Raw genomic sequence first — 16,026 nt, 5'->3', positions numbered from 1 at the left:
AGCAAGGACAGAACCAAACAAGTGGCTCTTACTATTTAACTACTGATGTACTGGGCTGTTGCTGCCTCACAGGAGCCTGCCTGGCAACTGTCTGTGAGTGCTCCCAGCCTGTTCTGTAACTTCTGGATGACTGTGTTGAGCCTCTCTCTTTCCAGGCCAGTCACTGTGTTCCTTTCAGGTTTGACCTTTTGCAGCATAACCTCAAGGAATCAAGGCTGCTTTACAAAAGATTGTCAGGCATTTCCATCTTTAAAGTCATTGCTATTTATTGCTATAGCATAAACAAGAAAGCCAAAGCCACAGACCTTTACTGATAACTCAAAGCATTGAGGTTTGAGAAAAGAGCCCTGAGTTTCAGACCAGTGGCCTATAAATGCTCCTGGGCTGTGTTTCCAGAGTCCCCTCACAGGCAGCAGCCTGATGCTTGGGAAGCAGAATCTGGATGCAGCTTTCCTGTCAGCATTTCCCATGCTGTCACTGTTTTCTTGCACACCAACTCTGATTTCTTTTTTCTTTAATTTCTTTTTTCAGAAGCCTTGTTGACACAGTTTATGCACTGAAAGATGAAGTCAAAGAACTGAAGCAGGTAATTTGGGTGGGATTGCTTGTCCTGGGAGTTGAGTGAAAGCCAACCGATCTGTGCTGGGTCATATTCAGCTTGTTCAGGAAGTCTTGCTGATCTTGGTCCAGTCCTGCAAATTCCTGAATGAGCATTAGTTTTCTTCTGGTTTACCTCCCTGAATCACAGTATCATGGAATCTTTAATGCTGGAAAAGACCTCTGAGATGATGTAGTCCAACCATCAAGGCAGCACCACCACTATGTTCACCACTAAATCATGTCCTGAAGTGCCATACCCACACATTCTGTGAACACTTCCAGGAGTGATGACTCCATCACTTCCCTGGGCAGACTGTTCCAGGGTTTAACAAACCTTTCCATGAACAAACTTTTCCTAATATCCAACATAAACCTTCCCTTGCACAGCTGGAGACATTTCCTGTCATCTTTCATGTATGCGTGCCAGAGAAAGCAAGAGGGAAGGAGTAGTTGGTCTTTGTGGTAACAGGAAACTTTCCCCCTATTCGAAAAGCCCTTTCACCTTGACCATTCATTTTATAGAGGTCTGGTGGACACCAGTTCTTGTACACTCAGAGGAAATATGTCCTTTTCCCTCCAGTCCCAAGTCTGGAAGTGGGAGAAACCATCAGAGGAGAAAAGGGCTCTTCAGGACAAGCTAAAATTAGATTTCTGAGAGAATGTTTCTGCCTGCCCGAAGTCAGGGAACTTCTGTGGAGGTCTGTGAAGTAGTAAGGGTCTATTTGGGTTACTTGTGGTTTGATCCACTTATGTTCTTCATCCTCACAAACTCCTATCAAATGACTCTGTTACTTCATCATGTCTGAGGCATCAGGCAGCAGATGCAGGGAAGTACCTCACTGCATAAAGTGCATGGGCATTAACTGCATCTTTATTTCTATGTTTTTCACTTTGCAGGAAAACAAAAGGATGAAACAGTGTTTGGAGGAAGAGCTTAAATCCAGGAAGGACTTGGAGAAGCTGGTGAGAAGGCTACTGAAGCAGACAGATGAGTGCGGCAGGGAGGACACGGGACGCAAGTCATCCCTGATCGCCTGAATTCATGGAGAAGCTGCTGGCAGTGGTGTGTGACCTCAGGTGTATTTTTGGGAAGTGGAACAGGATCCTTTGCCTCTTCTTGCTCCTTATTTTGTTGGTTTGGGGTATTTTGTTACCAAAAAAAAAAAAAAAAAACAAAAACAAAAAAACCCACCAAAAACACCCCCCAAAAACCCAAATTCATAGAGAAAATAATAGTTTTCCTTCCATTCATTGGGGAGATAAAGCAGAAACAATCAATCACAACTGAACCAGTAAGCAAGTGGTCCCTGATTCACAATTCATCTGCAGCAACTAATACCTCATTGTACCTGCTACTGGGAGCAAATATAAACTCTGCTAGTGATTGTTGCTCACAAAGGCTTGGGCATCAGTGTCCTAGAAGAAGCTTAAGCACTTTTTAATGCTTTCATTCTTTCCAAAAGCACCAGTACCTATTTATTAAATGAAAACATTACTGAGGTGGCATTGAGCAGAAACCAAAAAAAGCACCATGCTCCTCTTTTCAGATAATCATACCTGGGGAAGCTTTTCCCATCCATCTTCTTTTTCCCCATTAGTTGACTGTAGCGAACTAGAGCCCAGCAATACTGTGGTTCCTGTGTGGCCTTGATACTGATTAAAATGTGCAATTAACATGAAGATGTTTGAACTCCTTGGGGAAGCCAGATTTGGAGCACCTGTCAGAGCACATAGGAAGATATTTTGCACAGTGCTGCCTCCTTACAGCTCGTGATTAGCACAACAGGTAACTGCTGTTCTGTCCCCCATCCCTTTTCTTATGCATGATGTAGAATTCTTACCCTCTGCTTTGTTTTCACAGCGAGTGTCCAGGTATCCTAGGAGATTATAATTTTGCTATGCTTCCTCTTGCAGGACATGCTTTTCTCCATATGAAATGTAAACACTGCTTGACAACAAAAAACAACCCCAAATGTGCTGGTCCCCTGCTCCCTTCTGCCCACTTTATGCTCTCCATTGCTCCTTCTCAAGGGCTGGGAATGTAGCCAGCGGCCACTTCTCCCCACACTGCCCCACAGGGGCTTTCTGCTAGGGAATAGGAACTCCCTCTTGAGATAGGGAAGGTATTTATGCTTTGATGAGAGCTGGAATGCTCCTGGAGCAAGGATGTGCAACACCCTCACAGATCCCTGCATAGCTCCTCAAACACAGCACACAGGCAACATGCATATGTATCAGCTCTTATTTGGTGTTATACCCTAGTTTAGAACTGTTGTTTTCCTTCCTTCCTTAACAGCATTATAAAAATAACTTTCTGTTAATGATGTCTTATTTATCTCACAGGGCAGCATGGTCCCAGGGTTACAGTTGCACCATTATGTTGGTTGTGAAGGACATAACAGAGGCAATAATTACAACTCCCTCTTTGCCATTAAAATTTAGCCAGGACATTGCAAATAGTGTTTTGGGAGATGTAGACTCCAAAACATCTCAAGGAGTGTAATAAGAAACCCTCTTTAAGCTATTTCTAGGGCAAAACAGAGGTCTGGCTACATCTGCCATCCCCAGAGCATCCCAGCTGGATGGCACATCCCTCCCTGGGCACACAGCTGAGTGGTTTGGTCAGCAGTCAAGCCCTGGTGTGCTTGTGAATAGTTTTCCAGGAGCTGGACCTATGCTGCACTTACTGCTGCTCAGGGAGGCCATGCCCAGACCCCTGGGTACTGCCTGGCCCTGCTGCCTGCCCCAGGCTGGGCTGGGGACTGGGCTGCTGACATGCAGAACAAACCAAGGGTCACTGACACTCCAGGGAGAGGGGGGAAATGTGTCTTTGCTGCCCCCAGGCTCAGTTGAAACCAGTGCTACGTACATATGCATGTTTGTGAGATGTAATGTGATGGAGGGCACACCTGGGACTTTCTGGAACAAGCTTTTGTCAAGAGCTAGAAGCCAAAAAAAGACAAGAACATAAAATAAAAAGGAAAAGAAGCCATGCCAGATGGACAGCAAAGTTTCCATATTTACTTTGTTTACAGTGCTTTGTAAATAGGTTCCAGTGAGTCTGTCTTTAGATGGATGTTGTGTCAGCTGCCTTCCGGTGTATCTTTGTCATGTAGGTTTATTTACTGTAAACTACTTATGCAAGTTCAACTTTTCTAACATGTTTTTATTTTGAACAGTTTTTTAATTGACATTTTCAACAAATAAAGAAGGATAAGTTGCTTCTTAGCCCTTGGAGCTGCTTCCTCTGTTTCCGCCATGAAAGCAAAGCCAGGGCTTGCTGTGGGCATCCTGATTTCCTCAGAATGCCATGGCAGCTGCATAACTCTGATTTACTGGTGGGAATACTGGTCTGAAAGGTGATGCTGGCACTGGAACTGTTGATCCCACCAGTGCCCAGACCTGCAGCAGGCCAAGGGCACCTGGTCCCAGGGCAGGAGATGAATTTCCATCCCTCAAACCCTACGTGGACTCTGTTCACAAGGATGCTTTATGGAGAGCAGACTGCTCTGCTGCACCAGGCAGTTGCTGTATGTAAGTGAACTTCCTGCCTGTTTGAGATTTTATTTTTTTTTAAGTTAGTGTGCGTTGTTTTTGGTTTTTTTTTTTTTTCTGGCAATTAGGTGTGGTGACAGGATTTCCTTTGGTCTACCACCACTTGGACATGACATCTCCTGCAGGCTGGGGTTTTTTTAGTCTTTGGTAAAGATGTGCCTCTGTCTGCAGTCTCAGCCCACAGCAAAAGTGGAGGATCAAGGGCAGGAGGGCTGGACCCTGCCATCCTTCCCCAAACAGCACTTAGAGTAGGAAACTAACAGGAGGAAAATGAAACAGTGGCCTTGGGTACATCATGTAAATACACTGAAGTCTGAAACTGCCAGAGGGCAGAGTTAGATGGTATATTAGAAAGAAATTCTTCCCTGTGAGAGCGAGGCCCTGGCACAGGTTGCCCAGAGAAGCTGTGGCTGCCCCATCCCTGGAAGTGTTCCAGGCCAGATTGGATGGGACTTGGAGCAGCCTAGTAGATAGCTATAGATATAGATATAGCTATAGCTATAGATATAGATATAGATATAGATATTTTTGTTTGTGAGTTCGGTGTGTATTGAACCATGCAAACACCTCTTCCAGCAGATGACTATGCTGCTGCTTATTCCTGCAACTGCTCATCCATCAACCCCCGTGCCAGTCCTGCTGATGTAAACTCATCACCCTGTCAAGCCCTTCTTAACTCTGAAAGACCAAAAATCAGTTTGGAAGTGGTAAAATCCATAACCTGAGAACTAACATAGAGGCCTCATATCAAGGGAAAAATCAGTGTATTGATGATATTTAAACTTTCCATTGGGAGAGGAAACAGTGCCAGCAGCAGGGAGGGCTGGGGGAGAAGGGCACGGCTGGATGGCAGCAATTGCATCACATCTCTTCTCACACACTCCGTCACATCTGAATCCCACAGGCTATTTTTGGCAAGTCAAGGAACAGAGGACAGAAACAAAAGCCTGAGAAAAGGCAGTGGTGTGGGCAGGGGCTAGGGTTGGCCAGGCAGCCCACAGGCAGGGGAGGTGACAGTTGGCATCTGCCGCCCTTGCTGCAGAATTTATGGACTTGTTTAATGACTGTTTTTCTCCTCCCCTCTCTAATTATTTTCCTCAACCATGCAACTTGCAGCTCCTGGATCCCTGCTCAGTCGTTTGGCAGGTGCTCTGGCAGGTGCTCCTGGCCACTAAGGCTGGGGGCTGCAGGAGGCTTCAAAGTGTGCACTGATCACAGTTTCTCCTTCCCCATGATGAACAGGTTTTCCACTCCTGGAGGTTTTTGGCCACACACATGCCCCTCACAGCTCTCTCCTCCCCACCCACTCACTCCAAGCTTCTCCCCCTGTCTCAGGCCATGCCAGTTTGCACCATCTTTGGTTTCCCCTGTAGCTTCCAGCTACACTCCACAGTGACCGAGCACCTCCACCTCCCGCATGGAGGTTTGTGGCTCTTCAGGCTGCTCAGCACTGCCTCTAGGAGCCCAGCCCTCAGGGCTGGCTGTGTTTCAGCAGCAGCAGGGGATGTGGTCAGACCCACACCACCATGGGGCACCATGGGAGGCAGCAGCTGCCCAGCCCCACATGCAGCATGTGCAGCTCCAAAGCTCCATCCATCCCTCTGCTCCCAAGCAGAGACATTTCTGCAGGTTCCATGATCTTAGGACAGGCAGGAATAATACTCTTTCAGTCAGGTGTCCTAAATCGTGTAAAAACTAGTCCTGACCCCTCTGTTTCACAGCTGTGCTGGGGTCTTCAGCCTTGGTGTCTCACTGCCCTCCTAGGACAGGGACTCTCTGCTTCCTTCTCCTGCCAAAATGTCCCTAGTTCTGCCTGGCCCTGGCACCTCAACATGCCTCAAGGAGCATGGTGGAATGGCAGCCCCTGGAGGCTCCTGGGACTGGTTGTCCCCAGTGTGACCCACAGTGCCACTCCTCTTGGTCCCCAAACCCCAAACAGGATTCTGTGAAATCTCTGCCTGGGGCTGAGAAAGGTGAGCAGTGTTCAAAACATACAGAGCCACCTATGTTTTAATTCATAAATTGTATTAATTGTGGGGTGATCAGTGGAAGAAACCCCACACTGTGGAAGGGAGAACCACAAACACTGAATTATGTTGCAAAACACAGCTACAGCCATGCACAGTCCTCTGGCACTCAGTGTCTATGATTACAAATATAAGATGGGTTTAGTTAAATAAATACAAGATGTCAGATAAGAGTGATCCATCCCCTAAAAAAGGCAGTCTTGGAGAACGGCCAAAAAATACTTACTAAATTATAGTGAAACCACACAGTCCCTGAGCTCTATTGACTTTGGAGGGAGCTGTGCTGGGCACCCAGTTCTGCAATGAGCTGTGCAAAGAATGCCCCTTCTATCCCACCAGTGGCAGAATCTGGGCACCGTGTCAGGACTAGACCTGCAGCCTCCAGCACAACAAAGCCTGAAGCCTGTCCTGGAAGCTCCTGCATTTGCAAACCTGTTGGCATCCAGGATTATTTCCAAACTTTAACACTCAAAGTGTGACTTGTATAACCAAAAACTCCAGGCTTGTCATGTGTGTCATCTTCAAATGTTTTTTAAAGTGCTGCATCAACATCCCTGTGCCCTAATCACCTTCCCTGAAGACCAAGCTGGAGAATAGGGTTGGAAAGACCATAGTGTGCAGTGATACCCAAGTACCTCCTGCCCAAGGGGGTTCCTGCCCACCTGCACAGTCCTGCTTTCCTGGAGCTCCAGGAGAAGTGCCGCTGTGGACATGCTCTCACTGAGGAGAGCCAGAAGATGCTCTGCACATGTGCCTTGGAGGGAAGAAGGAGGTGGTTCTGCCACCCCTGTGTTTTCCTGGTCCTCCTCCTTGGGTAGGAGGGGGTCTCAGGAGAAGATGCAGCTCCAGTTTTGATGTTGGTGCCCAGTGCCCCTTCCACAGGGGAGTGAAACTGTCCAGTGACAAAGGTTCCTCTGCCTGCAGAGGCAGGAGGAGCCTGATGAACAGATTCAGCTCACCAAGAGCAGACCACCACTGGTGCCCTACCTTCTCTCTGCCTTAAAATCTGCAGTCCTCCCTCAGCCACCACTCATCTCTCTGGTGCAGAGCAACTGCCACCAAGTATGAACCCAGCCAAGGCAGTGGCACTCTGAGGAACTTGGTTGATTTTCACAGACAAGCATGGATGGAAAAAAGAGGGTTCTCCAGATACAGCAGACAGTTGGGGTAGCAACATTGCCTCACCAGCAGCTACCATGTAAAGACAGTGCTGGGCTTACTGATCTCTGTTCCTAAGCCTTTTTATCTTTTTCCATTTATGTTTATATGCAGATTGATGCTGGAGATATGTACGAACCCAGATTGGCTGAAGTGCCCTGAGCCATCCTAGTTCCTAGGAAAGAAACATTGATGGTAGAGTTTGGTAAACAAAGCTCTTGTGACATAACAGGGACATCGACCCTGCCAGGAATGTGGGGTGTGGTGGACCTTGACACACAACACCAGCTTGTACCAAATCACTGGCTGCAAAAGAAAAAACTCTGAGAGCTAACAATAACAGCTTCAAACTTTGTTCCATTTGAGTTCTCAGGGCCCCTTGGCCCTCATTAATAAATAACAAAATATACATATTAAGAAACAAGAAAAATAGAGAGGCAGAGGAACATAAATAAGGGGGAAAAGGCACTTTGCTCAAGAAAGTTGGGCTGGATTCCCAGCTCAGGACAGCCCTTTCCTCACTACAGCTTGAAGATGCCAAAGTAGGTGTTGCCGTGGTTATAATTCACTTCTGTGGAGTCTGTCACATTGACAAAAACCATGTCATCTTCCCGGAGGTTGAAGACACCTCCGACACGGATGGACTGGAGTTCACAGTGGGACTTCGAGGTGCTCTGTGTCTTTTGTCCTTTCAGCAAGACCCGGTCCTCCTCCTTAGGGATATGCAAATAAATATAGAGGGTGAAGGGTGCCGAAGGCACTTTCCTGGTGCAGAAGCTGACTTGGCAGTAAATGTAGTAGAGCCCTGCTTCTTCCACCTTCAGTTTCCCCTCCTTGTTGGATATCAAGCTGTTTGTGGGGCCATACATGGTCTCCTTCCACTCCAGCACTGTAGGGAGAGAAGCATGGCAGGTGAGCTCAGAGGAGACTTCCAGTTTGGCAGGCTGATTTGGGGGGGCACCCACAGACATGTGGCCTCAAAGTCTCTGTCTGTCTGTGTGCAGTTAGTGGGGTACCCAGGCCAGGACACAGCCCCAGCCCAAGGGAGCAGGGACCTTTCCCCAAGGCTAGAGCAGGTTTAAGCCATGTTGCTGATCTCTGGCCTTGTCAGCCTTGACTCAATATGTAAGTAGAGGAGCATTTAGCTTCCTTCGTTCAGCTAGGTCAAAATGCTTAAAGAGGAAGATTGCTTGTGTTTACCACAACAGATCAAACACTGTGCCCCTTCCATTTACTGCCTTCATAGACTTCAGTGGGACACCCTCCAAGCCCTTAGAGTACTAACAAAATATGCTGCAACTCTGCTCTTCAGAGCCTCCCATCCCAGTTTTTCCAAGATGGGGGCTGCCTTTCCTCCAGAGTCCTTCATCCTCTCAAGCTTCCGATGAGACTTTACCAAGGAGGAAAAATTAACATTGCACAGTTATCCCTGACTGGGTAGAGAGCTGCAAGGGCTTAATGCAGTGAGTGCTGCTTCCCATTGCCAGTACCATGCCCGTGCAGATCAGGTGCTGCCATGGATTTTGGGAGACTTTTGGCGCCATCAGGGTAGCTCATGTAGTTGGTGCAGATAAGCCTATATAGAGACCTGGAAGCCATGGCTGTAGGGGATGAGCTCAGCTATGACCTCTGGAATTTGGACCTCTGCCTTCCCCAGCCTATAGAGATATCTAGAAGAGCAGCCGGAGGGGCCAACTCAGCTCTGAGGGGAATAATGGGCTCAACTGCTCCAGCCCAGAGACAGTGTGCCATGGGTAGTCCTGGGAGAGCCATGCAGCCCATGGGCCCTGACCAAGCATCCCACAGAGATGTTTCCCCACACAGAGTTGACCTCCAGGCAACTGCTGCTCTCTGGACCCTGCTTTACAGGCTCCACAAGTGCTTGAGCACGGAGTTTTAAAACACAGTGGGTTTCTTACTTCTTTGATCTTATCTAACACTAAGCTTTCCACAGGTAGACTGAGCTCTGGGTGAAACGCGTCAGAGATGGAAAGAGCAGTTGCCGATTACTGTCAGTTACTCCAGAATTAATTCAGAAGTACTCAGATTGTGAAATCCTTGCCAGATGGAGTGACTGACCTTGCAAGCTCATACTCACTTTGGTAATCCTTGCTGTTGTGAGAAGTCCCTCAGCTAAGGCTACGCTGGGAGACAGAGCAGCGAGAGCAGGCACAGTCAATGCAGTGGGATGCAGAAATGCAAAAGGACTCAGATATATTTCTCAAACCTGATGTGGCCATGGCTGTGAATATTTGCAACATGACTAAAGCAGTTTGGAGCCCTAGGTTGCAACTAGCCTGTATTGCTACCAGCACCATTACAGGTGAGAAGAGGATTAAATCGGCAGATGCAAATGTGAGCAGAGTCCTCCTGCGGCAGCCACCTCAGCAAGAGATGACCAGGAGAGCAAACAGATCCATTTTAAAAACAAAAGAAAAGGAAGGGGTTGTTTTCCTTAAATACAAAGATAAAAAGTTTTCAACTCATAAAAAACCCTGGGAAGATTAGAAATGCTCCCATGCTGCATTTCTAGGAAGGCACACACAGGGCTACTGAGGACAGCTGGGCTGTGCAAACTGCATGTGGCACAAGTGCACAAGGCAATGTGACCACTGGCAGGTTTGCTGGGTTTTGGGGACACACTTTCATGCTGGAGTTGTTCTGTCCCTGTCCCTACCCTTCGAGTGCCACAGGGCAGGCCTGGGAATGCACACTGCTGTGCCCCTCTGGCTCCCTCGTTGAGGTAGGACCAAGTGAGTCTGTCTTACCTGAGCCTGCCTTGTTGCTCGGCTGAACTGCCAGGTGAACTGCAATTGGCTCCCTCTTCTCTACTGCAATTTAGAAAGGCCAGTGTTATTGATGCCTTACTACCCACTGTTTCTCCAGTGCTCCTCTGCAGGGACTGCAGCACTTCCCTCCCTTAATGTTTCCCTACAGGCCAAGACATCATCTCCAGATTCCACCCCAACCCTGAGTGAGGCAGGATGCAGCCTCCACTCAGCAAAGACCTGCAGGTGCCCCGGAGGTGAAGCTCTAATGGATGAAGCCTGCAGAGGAGACAGTGACACCTTGCCTGCCATCGGAACAGGACCTGGATATGCCAACACATTACCTGCCACAGATATCTCATTCTTGTGCGTCACATGGGGATGCTCATGGTGCTCAGGACCTGCCATGTAAAAGGGCCACAGGATTAATTTTGGGTTCAATTTCAACAACTTCAGACTGTCTACTCTGGCACCCAGAACTGCCTGCTCTGGGGAGACAACAGTGCCCAGTGTTCCCTTCTGCCAGCCCACACCAAGCTCAGTCCAATCTGCATGGGATGCTCTAAACCCCAACCCATCCCATGCCTCCACACCATACCCTGAGAAACTCCTGCACTGTTGAAGAAAACCTCTTCCCAGGCCAAGGAACTCCTCCTGCCACAGCAGCCAAACGTGCACTAGTTACACCATGAAACTTACCTCTCTGCATTTCAAACTTGGGCTGCTCCTTGAAGGGTCTGTCCTGTTACAACAACAAAAATACACTTTTTTTTCAAAAACAATGATTTTGAAAGCTTCTATATGAAAGATGCTCTGGTTGCTGCTGGGGTTGGTGATGTTTGGCTCGAACAGCCCTACTAGCTCTTGACAAAGGATCCCCAAAACCAGAGACCCCCTCTTGTACCTTCCCCAGCTTCACACATGACCATGGACTATTTGTAGCAGGGAGTTTGTAGGCTTTATGGTCTTAGGTTTTATTCAGTTAAGATGATGGGTAAAGTTTATTGAAAACAATAAGGTAAACAAACAAGAAAAAAACTCCTTTTCATGTGGGAGAGTCATGCTGCAAGTGCTGCCAATGCACATCCTTATCCTGCAGTTGGGGTTTTCAGGACTACTGAGCATGGCCTACCTCAGACATAATTTTTGGTAGTCTGTTGGGTACTGCTGCTAACCTGGAGGTTTAGCTAAGGCAAGTTTAGCTGAGGCATTTGTTGTCATCAGACAGTGACAATGAGGAAGTAATGTTCCTCTCCTGTCTACTCTGGCCAGCACAGCCACTGTGAATTCACTAAGCAGTGAATTCAGGGCTGAGCAGCATGAGAGCACCTCATCCCTGGCTGGGCAAGCCTCAGCCACTCCAGGAAGATTCTGTAATGCAAAATGGTTCTTTTGCATCTGAAAGTGGGGAGCCACTGCTGCAACTAGAGATGCTATCCCTGAGTCCATGGGGTGGCAATTTGCACAGCACCCTCATGCACCTCCTCACTGGTTGGCAGGAGCTCTGTTTCCTGGCCCAAGCCTTGCACTGCCATTGACACCTGGGCAAAGTGGGTGGGAAAGTGCTCCCTGTGGCAGATGGCCATGAGCATCCCCACAGCCACCCAGCACAAGACTGCAGCTAGGTGCCAGACAGTAGAAAATCTATTATTTTCAGACCAGAATCAGGGAGCAGAGCCAATGTGACTGCAGTTCCATTCTGCCCACAAGCTCCAAACATACCATGGCAAGTTGCAGGAGGATGAGCTTGGATCAAGAGCATTTTAGGAAAAAAATCAATGAGAAATTTCAATCGTATCAATATAGTGCAAAAAATACAGTATAAAAAGGGGCATGTGCTACACAGCCCTAAAGTAAAGAGCATGGTTAGAAAAAAAAGGTTGAGGTGAAGCTCTGTGTGTGACTGGGAGCCCCTCTCCCACTTCAGGGGAATCTTTATCCACTCAACATCATGTACCTTCCACTGGATGTTCTGGAAGCCCTTTATAATATTTTCACAGTCCAATAATGTCGACTTCTGACCTTCTGCTGTCTGACACTTCTGTACTTTCTTCATGAAGATGTAATCTTCATTTAAGCTCAATGCCTCTTCCATCTGTTGACAGGGGAGAGAAGGGAGGGTCAATGGGATGTTAGTAGGAAACTTGCAACAGCTGGCAGGAGAGACATACTGCATTCCTGTCAGTAATAAATCCACGCTGGACAGCTCAAAGTTGGATGTTCAGCACTGGGATGAGGTGGGCAGACAAACTGTGGGCAACAAGAGCTCTCACTAGACACCCAGCACAGCATCTGTGCCCTCATCCACTGAGAACTGAACCCACAGAGCTCTCCTGACTGACAATGCTATGTGAGAGAAGATTGCTCAGGATCTATTTTCTATCACCTTGATAATTAATTTTAATGTCCACCTCTGACTTTTCCTAAAGGCACAGAAATCCCAGTAGGTGGCTCAGGGGCTTGGGCTTTGCATCTCTTTCCCCAGTGGCCCCAGAAGGCAGCTGGGATGCTCACTCAGCCCCTCACTGCCCTGTCCACACAGAGGGGCTTTAAGTTTTATGTGCTCACTTATTGACTAAAAGCACTGCCAGCTAAACAAAACATGTGGGTTGGGGCTGAATTGTGCCAAGATCTTCAGATTAAAAAAATAAATCAGAAAGCCAGTAAGAAAATAATTAAATGCATCCAAATACTGATTTTTAAATTTACACCTGTTTGTTGTTTCATTGGGTTTTTGTTCCTTGTAAAAAGCTAATGTTCAATTAAGTGGTAAAGAGAAGGTGCAGCTGGACATGAGGACACACAGCCGGGCAGAGTGCTCAGCACACGCAGCACTAGGATGTGGAGGGTCAGATCTGAAGCCCTGCCATAAGCTCTAAAGGCAACTGAAATCCTCTTGCATCTGTGACTGCATTTCAGCTGCCTCTGATCCTCAGCCATGTCCCCCTGCAGTCACATTTCCCTCTACACACACCAACAGGACAGCCTGCAACCTCCATGCAGCGAAGTCCCCTTCCAGCCCCCTGATATTAAAGCCCCCCTAAGTTCAACATTGCTCTTCACTCTTGTAGATCAGAAACCACACACTTAAATTTCAATTTAAGTTGAAATGACACATGTAAAAATCAGTAACATCCACCGTATCATTGTATCTGGTAAGAAACATGCAGTCTAGATTTTAGGCACATATTTCTTTAGCTAGCAGTTGTTTCTGCTTGAAGGAAAGTAGCTTTAGATTGGTAATTTTAGGCATCATGCAGTGCAGCTGCAGCCATACCAACCTCAAGAACAACTTTCCAGACTTTAATTTTTTGGTACATATTGTCCCAAGTATGGGACAGGATCACTGGTAGTGTATACCTTTGAAAACTGAGGAAGTACTAAGGTCCAGTCTTTTCTTCCCTAAACTGAAAGCCAGTGTCTGAAGGGACATGTTGGTAAAATCGCCAGAACACTAAAAGAAAATTTCATTTCTGCACCTTTCAGCCTCTTAGTTAGTGTCACAGTGCTAATAAGTGCTACAAAATCAGGAAAACCACCACCAAGCCTAAGATAGCCACTTGCACGTCTAAACCACACCGTCTTGTCCATAGACTAGGCATCAGCTGCCAGGTTTACTCTTAATGTCTCTTTCTGTTAGCAAAGGGAGCAGATCTCTTCTCCCACATACATCTCTGGCAAACTAAAGCAGAAATGAGAACATGCATGTGATAAATGATACTGCTATCTCCATTCAGTGGTCAGCACCATTTTCCACTGTGTTCATCCTCTTGGTGAGCAGATCTCACCAGACCTGCAGTGAAACCATGCCAGCAATCCAGCAGAGACAGAGACAACCTTCTCTCTCCGCTTACCTTATCCATCTTCATGTGAAGATACAAACAGAAGAGCACGGTCCCAATGGTCTGCACTACAATAAATACAGTGAGGAAGCCCATGAACATTTTCATGATGCCAGGAGATGTACTGCTGATGGGACGGGGTGCCTCAGGGCCATAGGGTTCGTTCATCCTCTGTGCACGTTGCTGGGGCTCCTCTAAATGTGCTGCTTGCAAGTAGCATGAGAACTGTAGAGCGAGCGCCTGCTGCTCAGGGGATACAGGCTACAGCAACCTACACTTCCTGGAAAAAGCTCTTCGTAGTGGGTAGGTTTGTTCACTGCCATCTCCCACAACAACAGCAACAAAAAAGTTGCTTAGACTTTGTTGCACTTCCATGGTTTTTCCTACTGCTCTACCAGAAACAGAGAGAGGTTCTTATTTCTTATATTCATACTTGCCCTTGAATCACTCCAAATTATTCTCTGGTGGGGATTTTTTTACTGCTGTGGATAAAAGTTTTGTGGCAAGTTGCCTTAAAAGAAATGAAGACTGGATAGAAGTACAGAGCTGCTGAGCAGTACTGTGGGTTGCCAGGGGCTGGGAAGCACTCAGAAATTTGGTTGTTTCTCAAAAGGGGAAAAATGTTTTTGCTTTTCATTTCCCCTAAGAGAAGGATGATTTCTGCAGTGAAGATGCTTGGTGGAGACAGGTGGGTTGTGCTGGTTTCTTCTTTCCCTTGTGCTCCCCATGGATGGCGGCTCTACCTGGTAGGCTGCATGATCTAGAAGAAGGGATCATATGTGCAGACACTGTGACCCTGGTGTGGGCACAGCTTTCATGCACCTCAGCTGACAGTGGGACTTGGGTTTCGTGCTTGGCTATCAGTCTGGAGAGACAGCTTTTAAGCAGTTTTCTTCATGCCGTAGTGAGGGGCTCACCCTGTACCCAAGGGCAAAAGCCATCTCATATACCCTGCCCTCCTGATCCCTGTTACCTGTATCTATGTGTGTAGGCATAAAAAGGGCTCTTGGGAATGCCAAGTACTCCTGACAGCTTCTGACCTCCCATCATCACTGCCAAGCAACTTTGAGAAACCCATGTCCCCTCAGCACCCTGACCCTTCTTGAGCTGGCTGCAGGGAGCTGAGGTCTTGCCCCCAGCTCTTCAGCAATCCAACATTCATGAGTACATGTGACACTGCTAAAAAAATGTACAGTAAATACCAGGGGGTCCTCATTGCTTCCAACAGGGGAGAGACCTCATTTTCTCCATGTAAAGAGGATGAATTTGGGGGGTTGTTGGGACACAGAGGAGGGGGGCTGCACGAATGCGTTGGAGAGGGCTGGGGACTGGTTTGTAGGCTTCATCAACCATCACCGCTTTGAATGTGGTGTGCTAGAGGAGATGTTCTTATCAGATGTGCACAGCCAACACAAGGTTGGATCCTGCCAAGGCAAGAGGGTCCTGAAAAGGTCCTGCTTGCACCCTCCTAGGAGAGGAAGGTACACAGTGCCTTTTGGAGCTGCTTAGAGAATTGCAAGATGGAGTCCAGCATCTGCTTTTGCTCTCTGCCTTCTCTCCCGCATCCTGCCCTGTGTGGTTAAGGTGCTGTGAGCTGCAAATGCAAATGCTGATAACAAAGCACAAACACTTCTGCAACTGAGTCAGGGTTTGACCTTAGCAGGTCACTTTGCTACTAAATATAACATCCTAATCACAAGTGTGGATGGCTCCAGGGTCTTTGTGGGCAGCAACTGAGTGACAGGGGAAGAGGACAGCTCAGGTGTGAAGCCCCGGCTGGTGTTTTGGAGTCATGTAACCCTTCAGCTTGCCGGGACTGTCACACCTCTGCAGTGAGGGGTAGGGCTCATCCTTTGGGAAGAGGCTGTCAGCTCCATGGTCAGCCCCCTTTTGCCTTCTAGAGGAGGGAGTAGCTGCTGGAGTCTATCCCCCTGGATGCCTGTACTCTGAGGGTTGCCCTCACACCCTGACCATCCAAGGGCTGCCTTGCTGCTCAGCTCACCAGGGCTTTTCAGTCTCCTCAGCAGTGTCCTCCCAGTAGCAGCAAGGTGACCCAAACGGTGCTGGGGATACATT

General features: G+C 47.7%; 2 protein-coding genes across 6 annotated transcripts in view; one reads left to right on the top strand and one right to left on the bottom strand.

Moving 5' to 3' along the window:
- ARHGEF6 (Rac/Cdc42 guanine nucleotide exchange factor 6) overlaps positions 1-3,828 on the top strand; it is a 38,489-nt gene extending 34,661 nt beyond the window's left edge. For 4 of the 5 annotated variants that reach the window (XM_066339225.1, XM_066339224.1, XM_066339226.1 and 1 more), the window contains 2 exons: positions 532-586; positions 1,498-3,828. In XM_066339225.1, coding sequence (XP_066195322.1) covers positions 532-586; positions 1,498-1,638 — 196 coding nt within the window. In that variant the 3' untranslated portion in view covers positions 1,639-3,828. The remainder of the gene's footprint in view (positions 1-531; positions 587-1,497) is intronic. The other variant, XR_010745805.1, reaches the window with a different exon arrangement.
- Positions 3,829-7,420: 3,592 nt separating this feature from the next.
- Positions 7,421-14,249, bottom strand: CD40LG (CD40 ligand). The gene is made up of 6 exons (XM_066339859.1): positions 13,963-14,249; positions 12,066-12,203; positions 10,808-10,850; positions 10,453-10,509; positions 10,109-10,171; positions 7,421-8,229 (listed from the first exon to the last, which is right to left on the bottom strand). Exons 1-6 carry the CDS (start codon positions 14,116-14,118, stop codon positions 7,862-7,864), a joined length of 825 nt encoding a protein of 274 aa, XP_066195956.1. The 5' UTR covers positions 14,119-14,249; the 3' UTR covers positions 7,421-7,861.
- Between the last annotated feature and the right edge of the window lie 1,777 nt (positions 14,250-16,026).

The sequence above is a fragment of the Sylvia atricapilla genome, chromosome Z (genome assembly GCF_009819655.1).
Source record: "Sylvia atricapilla isolate bSylAtr1 chromosome Z, bSylAtr1.pri, whole genome shotgun sequence".
NCBI lineage: Eukaryota > Metazoa > Chordata > Aves > Passeriformes > Sylviidae > Sylvia > Sylvia atricapilla.
This window is presented reverse-complemented; position numbering and strand designations above follow the sequence as displayed.